This window comes from Amphiura filiformis, chromosome 16 (genome assembly GCF_039555335.1).
Source record: "Amphiura filiformis chromosome 16, Afil_fr2py, whole genome shotgun sequence".
Classification (NCBI taxonomy): Eukaryota; Metazoa; Echinodermata; class Ophiuroidea; order Amphilepidida; family Amphiuridae; genus Amphiura; species Amphiura filiformis.
The window spans coordinates 254,200-264,822 of NC_092643.1; the positions used below are offsets into that span (position 1 = coordinate 254,200).

Sequence of the window (10,623 nt, forward strand, 5' to 3'; positions counted from 1 at the left end):
GCTAAATATAGGTGTCTATATAATTTCCCCCAAATCCCAGCAGTTTTTCTCTGATAACACATGTATGTGCTTCTCTCTGAGGTTATTGGCAAACTGGATATCTCTCAAGGACAATCTAGTAGCAGTTACAGTAAACATTTGAAAGTGGCGAAGACTTACAATCACTAGTAAGTAAGGAATTAACTTCAATGCAACGAACCTTTCGAGCTGCAATATTCAGTTTTGGGAAGTTCTTTAACATTAAACATGGCGTCTGCAAATGCAGCAACACCAAATGTGCAACTCTGCGGTATCGAGGAAGACCTACTCGAGTGCAGTATCTGTCTGCAAGTCGTGCAGCAACCTAAAGCATTGCAATGTCTCCATACGTACTGCTTGAAATGCTTGCGGACTTGGTGAAGACGCAAAAAGTGGCAACCAACTTACATGTCCTCTCTGTAACGAAATATCACGGTTGCCTAAAACCGGTGTTGATGGTTTAAAGACTAACTTTCTGATTAATAAGTTGAAGGAGAGAAAATCCGTTCTTGAAAAACTCAACAAGCCAAAGATCCCGTGTACTAATTGTGAGACACGTGACACAGAGGCTATTGCCAGGTGCATGGAATGCCGAGATTTTCTGTGCGATAAATGTTTACATGCCCACAAGGAAATGCGTGTTCTTAAAGCGCATGTTTTGTGCACTTTAGAACAAGTGCGATCCGGAGAAGTCGATATATTCAATACGCGTCAAACTGAAGATACGTGTGACAAACATAAGGGACAAGTTCTGCGGTTCTTCTGCAAAACATGTTGGGTACCAACTTGTCGAGATTGTACTGTGATTGAACATTGCCGCCCTAAGCATGAAAATATCTCCCTAGATAAAATCCACCAGGAACAAAAAGATCAGATTGAACAGCTTGCTACCGCATGTCAAAGTGTCGCACTTCGCGTTGATAGAGCTATTGAAAAAGCAAATCGGATTCAATGTGATCTTAACGAAGCCGCTAAACATGCTCAAGGGCAAGTCGACGAAGCCGCTAAGCAAAGCCTGGATAACTTCAAACTTCAGTTGCAGGTTAAATGCCGAAAACCAACCCAAAAAATCGACGATTGGAAGCAGAATCGCACCAAAGATATAGAAAGTAAGCAGCAAAGCTTGAAATTCCAGCAAGCACGACTCCGTACCGCTATAGAAATGGCTTATCAAGTTACGGGAATGGGATCAACAACTGATGTTGCACACGTATATTCAGAGCTTACTACGACTCTGGATCAACTTCGCGAATTGAAACCGGTCAGTGTACAGAGTAGCATGGGTAAAATTAAGTTCACGCCGACAGAAAAGTATAAAACCATGGCGACTAGTCTTGGCGAATTGTCTCTTGGACTTGAAGCAGGCCACTGGGAGCTGGAAAAGAATTTGGTCGTAGGCCGAGAGCAAGAAGGCGTCAATGATGTTGCTGTTACTCACGACGGTGAGATCGTTCTTACAACGGCTAAGTCTGAAGCATGTGCATCAATTTCTGACGCCAGACGCAACAGCTTCAAAGCGGATTTCAAACCTACTTTTTGTCGCAGAGGACATAATGCAATCGTAATGCTTAACGGGCACATCTGCACCAGTGACATGACTGACAATGTCAAAGTGTTTGGACATGATGGTAAAGAACTCTTCAAGTTTTATTCTGTGCCTCCAATTACTACTAGCATCGGCTGGTCATCGGTTTCATCAGCAGAAAGATGTATTGCTGGTTTGGCAGTCAATTCGCGCGGTGAGATTCTAGTTGGTGAAATCATGGGCAAGTTCATAAGTAAACACCAGCAGAATGGGGACCATATTGCTAGTTTCGAACTCCCTATCGAACCTATGTATATCGCAGTTGCCGAGACTGCTTCTGGTGCTTCCATGGACCACGAAGAACGAATTATAGTAAGTTCGAGCAAACAACATGCAGTAGTGATTGTGAATTCCTCGGGAAAAGTCTGTCATACTCTTGCGCGGCCTTCAGGGGTTAAGCAGCTCAACTGGGAACCAACGGGCGTATGCTTCAGTAACCATGGTGAAGGGACAATATTTGTCTCCAATAACGCACAAGGAGAAGATGTGGACCTCACTGGATTTCTAGCTAATAGCGGATTCGCTGTGTATTGCTATTCAGGTGCTGGTGAGTACCTGAATTGCGTAACAACTCAGGTTGTTTATCCAAAGGGACTTGCCCTCATGGAAGACGAGGAGAAGCTACTGGTAGCCGATGAAGAAGGTGTCAAGATATTTCACCTGAAGTAACATCTGTTACCAATGATGGGCAATATTACATCCAAGCGTTACATCTGTGCAGCGTTACAAGATATTGTATCTGTATACACTAATCCGACGAGCCAAGTGATGGTCAGAATTCATTCCGCCATTACTAGGGGCCATCCGCACCAAACTGTTGTAACTGCCCAATTGGGTGGGAAAAGCTTCTTCAAAGTCAATCTTATAATTGTATTGCATTGTAAACCTTCAACATCCTTTTGTCACACGTGTGACAGACTACATTTTAAAACTTCCGCAAGCCTGCATCATTTCACACTTCAGGTGGGATGGCCCCTTCAATGGCTGCCATTGAGGTGTAGGAATGCCTGGAATCGGATATGTGTATAATGTTACAATTACTGATACATTTGTGGGGTGCTTTTATCCCCCGATCTCAACGCGTTTATTTTGGACGGAGGGTGTGTGTACAGCACAGAAGTACAAAACTTACGTCCAATGTCATCTGGATGGCGTTATAGACCAATGTAACGCCCCGTGAACAAGATGTAACGTTACTCAGTCAGAATGTAACTTGATACAGACATGATGTAACGTTACATTGCCGTGTAGGGGTGCGTAGATGTATATGTAGGAACTCGAGACGATGTAATAAATATCTTTCTGCAATATAAATACAGTAAGCCAAATAATTAAGTACCTAACCTGGATATCCTAAGCAAATGCAGATAATGTCATAATTGGAACGACAGCCAAAAGCTGCATCTTTTAGCTCGAATTTGAGACCTCATTTGTTGAAATTGTTCAAGAAATAAAGACACGACGATCCAAAAACCCAAGAAAGATGCAAATATAAAGTTGCAGTTTGCCACAAGTTGCATGCCCTATGGGTTTATACACAAAGCGTTCGCGAACAAGAGAACTAGCGCCGTGCTTTCATTGATTAGCACGAAAAACTTTCATTGATTAGAACACAAAAGTGCAACTTTTTATTTCGTATCTTCATTAGGTTTTATATTTAATTCTCAACCAATTTTAATAAATGAGCTAAAGATAAAGAGTACAGGCGTCGACGGCTTGTTTTAATTTTGACACAATTGTCTTTATTTAGGATATACAGGGGTGAACACAACTGTTACCTTAATTCTTTTGCTTACTGTATGACAATGGGGCGTTGAATACATAAAAATGTAATCGTGAAAACTGTTAATTACCCAGCAAACACAAAAATGTTCTTAAAACATTTATTCAAAATCATGATGTAACGTTACTCAGTCAGAATGTAACTTGATACAGACAAGATGTAACGTTACATTGCCGTGTAGGGGTGCGTGGATGTATATATAGAAATCGGGACGATGTAATAAACATCTTTCTGCAATTATTATGACAATGGGGTGGTGAAAACATTATAAAATGTAATGGTGAAAACTGGTTACTACCCAGCAAACACAAAAATGTTCTTAAAACGTTTATTCAAAATCCAGAGGATGTTTAAAGGCATTCCCATAACCCAATGGGGTTTCTGACCTTGGTATGTCTGGCTTTTGTACACATGTGGCCAGTTGACCATACCTTGCATTGGGATTGTGTGCAAATACCTGGTGATTTCATCCTTTTATTAGGGATAACCATCAAAATTTCATGTTGCCCCTATTGCTACAACAGATCGTTTTCTGGATAGAACTCATCAATAGAAGTATTTTGGTGGTTAAATGGTCAAAATCGGTCAAAAACTTTTCGAAATATGAATTTTCAAAGTTTCCCATTCTGACCGGTCATTGGAACGAAATGAAATGACAAGGTCCAAAAATAGCAATTGGGAGCAAAATTGGCATAATCATATATTTACCTTTATATATTTCTTTATTTTAACACATATGCAAACATGAAACAAGCATATTGTGAAAGTATCAAAGGGGTTTCTTATGAAATGGCACTTTACTAGTCAATGGCATAAATTATTTTTTCAAACCAAGGCATTGAAATCATGCATTTAGAGAACATTTGGCAAAAATCATCCAAGATGGCCGATATGGCACAAAATCAAAATTGCACTAAGTACAGGTGAACTTTTATTTTCACAACCAAAAATTTCAATGTTATTGGGTTTAATATGACCAATTAGTAGCTGTATGCAAAGAAAATCTTAAGTGTCATTGAAGGTCATTGACTCATTCACAACAATAGAGGCTATCCACTTCACTCATCATGCTCATGTGTGACTTCTAACAAAAGGTGCTGGTTCCCGTAGTATTCCTTATTCAATACAATTCAATGCATGACCTCGAAGTTAGCTGCATGACTTTCGCGGGCTATTTTGAAACAGTTATGGTTGCACATTCAGGTACTTCTTTTGAAAGTTCTAAACAAGGTATAGCCAGCAGCAAGTTGTAGATGGTATAGGCCTAAATATAAGAAAACGTTTAGGGTTGAAATCAGGTGAACAATACATCGAATGAGCACGAAACTTCACATTTATGTTCAGAAAGGTGTCGTCTTAGCATGTTGCTGGAATTTGCAAGATAGTAACAAAACATAATTGGCATTAACATCCCCAATTTTTACAGAAAAATTATGAAAAATAAAAGAATGAGCTCAATTTAGAAATGTCTGTGCAAGCAGTGCACAGTTGAGCTCCCTGCATGTCTATGGGAGTGTTCTAATCAAGTTGATGGTTCATTGGTCATCCCTACTTTTATTTAACATTCAAAACATTGAGACTTATGAATAAAATTAATGCAGTGGGACAATATGAATGTTTTCTGTAAGAAATTCAAAAATGTGTTATAAGTCTCAACTATTAGTTCGTTGGCTGCAGTTTTAAAATTACCATTTTGTGTGTGTGGCAATGGGGACTTTGCCTTTAAAATTAGGTTATATTGATCAAATTTCCCAATCGTAGTGCATTGTAGGAATGCCTTTAAGCCTCCTCTGTTCAAAATCATGATGTAACGTTACTCAGTCAGAATGTAACTTGATACAGACACGATGTAACGTTACATTGCCGTGTAGGGGTGTGTATGTAGTAACTCGAGACGATGTAACAAACACCTTTCTGCAATATTATGACAATGGGGTGGTGAAAATTGTTATCTACCCAGCAAGCACAAAAATGTTCTTAAAATGTTTATTCAAAACGTTTTAAGAACATTTAAATGTCGGGTTATATAAAAAATTATGAATACGTTTTTAAAACGTTTTTGTAAAATATTTTGGGCAAACATTTTTGCAAAATATTATTTCAATAGTTAAATAACATTTCTGTTAGAATGTTTTGCATCACGTTTTCAAAAATGTTTTATGAATGTTCTTAAAACGTTTAATATCCATTATAAAATCCGGCATTTTAACCTTTTCTATAAAACGTTGTGCGTTTGCTGAGTAGAGCCTTTATGTTTGTTTGTTTGTTTGTTTGTTTGTTCATTTTACTCACTAGGCAAGGGGCAAACGTCGGCCATTTGGTAAATACGTTATTTGCATATTTTGGTCAATTGATACCTGTTTTAGATCAAAATCGCTTTGAAACTTGGCGCAAACTGGCGGCTTTGATAACCCCTTTCCTGCCGAGTACCGAATAATATGCGTTATGAAACCAGGGGAGTCGGGGCGAGTCCCCCATTTTCAGAGGTAAAATGGGGCAAAAGAGTAAAGTGTCCTTAAAATGACTAAAAAATTGATACAAAATTGATAAAAAGGGAACGAAAATTTGGCTTTGCCCCTTTACAAAGTTCCGCGGCCTGCTGCTTATACGTCGGTTTTTTTAAATGTCAAATGTTGCGACATTTTGTTTTGGTTTATAATTTTAAATTCATGTTGTTTTTTTTTATCTACCTACTGAATACTAATACATGTATATAGCTGAAATAAAATGCAGGCCTATGTTGTCATTGTCCGCTGCGCGAAATAGAGTGATATTTTCGAATCGAATTAGGCCTACTGCTGCTCAATCTACTGAGAATCAAATTAAAATGTCAAGTATTGCGACATTTTGTTTTGGTAAATTTTAAATTCATGACTGTGTTTTCTTTCTTATCCATTGAAGATAGCTGAAATAAAATGCAGGCCTATGTTGTCATTTTTGTCTTCTGGACGAGATAGATTGATATTTTAGAATTGGGCCTGTTGGTGTTATATATATCTACTGAAGATCCAAATAAAATTTCAAGCAGTAAAGACTTGCTTCAAACATTTTTAGTGCTTCCTTTTAAAATGTTCATTTATTGACCATCATACTGGAAATTTCTTCGTCTTCAGTAGATAACACCACTAACACTGTTCTAAAATAATCAGCTATCTCTTTTAGACAAAATGACAACATGCATTTCATTTGAGGTATCTTCAATAGATAGGGAAAACACGTGGATTCAACATAATTATTATGCCTAGCAAAAGAAAATATCGCAACACTTAGAAATTTTGCTTTGATCTTTGAATAGATAGCGCTACTATGACAGTTCTAAAAACATCAATCTATTTCATTCAAGAGATAAGAATAGCAAAATGCATTAAATTTAAGCTATTTTCGTTAGATAGCAAATGCGCATGAATTCATTACAACGGGGAAAATTCAATTTAAAACACGTTTCATGAGCAGAAATATTTTGATTGAAATAAACAAAATACTGTCTTACGTAACTTTTGATTAGTAATATTCTGAAAAATCTGTTAGTGAATAAAAGTTTTTCAGTATTAACTTGTTTCTCACGCACTTCGTCAACGCACGTATTATTCATCAATGGTTTTGCTATGCTACAATCCCCCCGCATGCGATTATTTTATTATTTAACAAACATACAAAATTAGTCGCTAGATTTTAATAGTGGGTAATTTCCTAACCATATAGAAACTTTTTTGCGTAGTGTAGTACTATACACTTTTAAGCGATATAATTTGCATTCTTAATTAAATAGATTTTTAAAGAAATTGAGCTCAGACAAACTGGCATTATAATAAAGGAGAGAAAAAATCAGAACCGTTCGGATTCGAACCAGCGTGCACTAACGATTACATGTCGTTCAGCTCACCACCACACGCCACAACAGCTCATGGCGGATGTAATGATTTTATTCTCTCGTAAATAGATTTTGTCAGTTTTTAATATTTTTTGAAAAAGACTCATGTGAAGAACAATTTTGATATAGCCTGTATAATAGCAGGGAGGCCGCAATAACAAATCTTCTATCTTAATCAGATTTAGAGAGGTCACATAGTGATTTTGAGGTTTTCCTGCAACATTTTTGGACAACGCTTCTAATGGTGCTAAAATTGGTCTAAACTCTTTGTGATCCTTTCATTTTACCCGGCTGTCATTTCTAAAAACTGATGTGGGCTGAGATATCTGGGATGAAAATTGCAGTTTCTGTGATATGTTCTTTTTGCAATAAAAATAGAAATAAGCTTTGTCCAAAAATGTTGCACGAAAATTTGAACTAGAACATATAGACTGATGTGGTCCCTCTACTAGTTTAACTATTGAGGTTACTAACTTTTTTGGCATACCGCATTGGATTTGTAATTACTTTGGTGACATGAGACAACCTTTTTTTTTTGCCAAATGTATTATCGATTTTATGTCATCTTCTCTGGAATAACTAAAAAGTACACTGCGGGGCGCGTACAGAAACTTTTAATCCAACCCTCTTAAGGGGTACTACACCCTGATAAATTTGTGTCTATTTTGCATTTTTCTCAAAACTAATAACACAGTGGTAACAAAGTTATACATATTATAGGGGCAAGGAATCCAATTACTACACTGGAATTTCAGTGACCCAAGACAAGCGGTTCGTTATTTATGATAAGAAATACGGTACCGCTAGGATGTACCTCATTTTCTATCATGAATACTAAACCGTTTATCTTGAGTCACTGAAATTTCTGTGTAGTAATTGAATTCCTTGCCCCAATAATATACATAACTTTTGTTACCAGTGTTTTATTATTTTTTGAGAAAAATGCAAATATAGTCACAAATTTACCACAGGGGTGTAGTACCCCCTTAAACTTACTTGAAACAAGAACTTGAAATAAGACCACTATAAAAACCATCAAAATATTGTGTAAAATTACATATTGTCATATTTAATCACTAAATACGGGCCTGGTCCATTCACCAAATCAAGACATTATATTCCTAACACTCATCTTCATGAACATCATACACCTGACTCTTAAAGGTCCACCACCACATCTGGAATAATGAACTACATAATTGAGTTATGTGGCCCCGGGCATATCAGTCCAGACACCACCTAAGTCCAGACATGTATACTTGTATGTACAGGAGTGTGATCTATAAGGACAAGGTCGCCTACCAACTGGCCAGTTGACCAGGCCAACGATTGTGGACCTTTAACCAGATTATGCTGATATGTTGCAAAGGATTCTGGGAAGGGTAAAATATCTTCTCTACACTTTGCTGGTCAGTATAAATACAAAATGTAGTTTGTTCCTTCATTTGAGTACAAAAAATACTAAAACTATCCTCCCACTCTTACACACTCTAATTTCGTACTATTCATTTTGTTAATTGAATCCAGACTCATTTAGTTTTGGTAAGATATACTGTTCATTTTGATGAGGTATAATATCACTTTGAGCCGACAATCTTATCAAAATGAATAGTTTCCATTTTATTTTGATAAGTATCTATTCAAATTGGCAAGATCTCAAACTCATTATTTGACAAGATTACCTATTTCATTTTGACCATATTCTATTCTGATTAATTTTTAAAAATAACAAGGCAATCTTATGAATTTGGTAAGTACCTTGTCATTTTGATGAGAATATCCGATTCATTTTGAAGACAAATCCGTTTCATTTTGAGGAGAAATCTGTTATGTCCCCATTTGAGTAGTTTCTGTTGTTAAATTTGACAAGTTTCTGTTCAAAAATGAGTAGATCGTTTTAAGAGTGCAGTTCAATATAACAAATTGAGTTTCTTTCTTTCATTCAGCATTATAAAGCTAACATAATAACAGAAAAACAACCAAAATCTAACATGTTCTAATTTTGATCAGATATCTAAAGTTATTTTCTATTACTTCTGTGGTCCAGGTACACGCTCGTGATCGGCGATCGCATAGAAGTATAGCGAGGTCTCCTCCCCTTCAGCGTACCGATGACCATTGGGTCAACCGTCTCGTTGTCAAGACCGTTGATCAGCCAATCGGCGTGATTGTTTATCACTTCTGTGTTTATGCTCGTATATGCTTGGCGCACAGTACAGCCCACAGAAGTAATAAAAAATTAACTTTAGGTGTCTCCACACAAAGCTCAAATAATAATAACACATCGCTTACACAAATTTCTCATTTATCATTCAATTTATAGGAATAAAAAATTACCATATCATAAAACCAATGTGTTTACAAATGACATATTGAACTCATGATAGATTATAAATAACATGTTGGCTGTCAACATTTTGCCAGTAATAGTTTCCATGGCATAAATTTAACTAATATAATTGTACATTATAGTAAATTCTATTGTGTAATGGTGCGAGCTATGATGCTATAAATATGAATATAGAATTTTGCCATAATGTATGATCCATGACTTCAGTTCAAAAATTCTAGAATTCTGTAATGGGCAGTAGAATGAAATTAAATGGCAACCTAACAAAATATGTGACCCATCACATCGAAACAGACCACTTCGCGGCAAGCTTCATTGGCAGATAACAACGAAAGAAGATGAAAAAATATAAAGAAAATAAAAAGAATTCTGAGCTTGTTTTGCCTCATAAAACATTCTTACTGTATCTGATTTCAACAAGGTATCATTTTTAAGCTAAAAAGCAGCAGTTTATTCTAGTGTTTAAATCTCCATTTTCATTTCTGCCGCGAGGTGGTCTGTTTCGATGTGATGGGTCACATATACCAATTGTTAATATGCATATATATTTTTTGTACATTAATGTCCAGTTTGATACAACTTTAAGATCCCGTATTTATCAATTTTAAGATCACATATTTTACTCAAATTAACAGTAAAACTCATATCATACATTACATACAAAAGGCAGACGTTTTCAAATGATTGACAATGCAGAATTTATCCTCATATACATCAGAAATGCAAACTTGAAGAGACTACAGATGACTTCAGTTCTTGAAACAAATTCATCAGGTTTGTTCATAACTCAATTAAGTAGAAAAGGTTCTTTTTCAGATCCAAAACTGATACTCACTCAGAAATATTTTAATTCATATCAGGAATCTTGATCATTCTGGTGTTGCTGTTTAACATCTCGAAACACCGGAGTGATCAAGTATTTCTGAGTGATCATCAGTTTTTGGATCTGAAAAAGAACCTTTTCTACTTACGATGACTTGACTTAAGTTAAGTGCTTACATGTACCACTACCATCA

At 36.4% G+C, this 10,623-nt stretch overlaps 1 protein-coding gene across 1 annotated transcript; it reads left to right on the forward strand.

Moving 5' to 3' along the window:
• Positions 1-385: 385 nt before the first annotated feature.
• Positions 386-3,243, forward strand: LOC140136435 (E3 ubiquitin-protein ligase TRIM71-like; the record flags this gene model as incomplete). Its single annotated transcript, XM_072158160.1, has 1 exon — positions 386-3,243. A coding segment is annotated over one exon (1,887 nt), but the record flags the coding sequence as incomplete, so codon positions are not given.
• Positions 3,244-10,623: the final 7,380 nt, after the last annotated feature.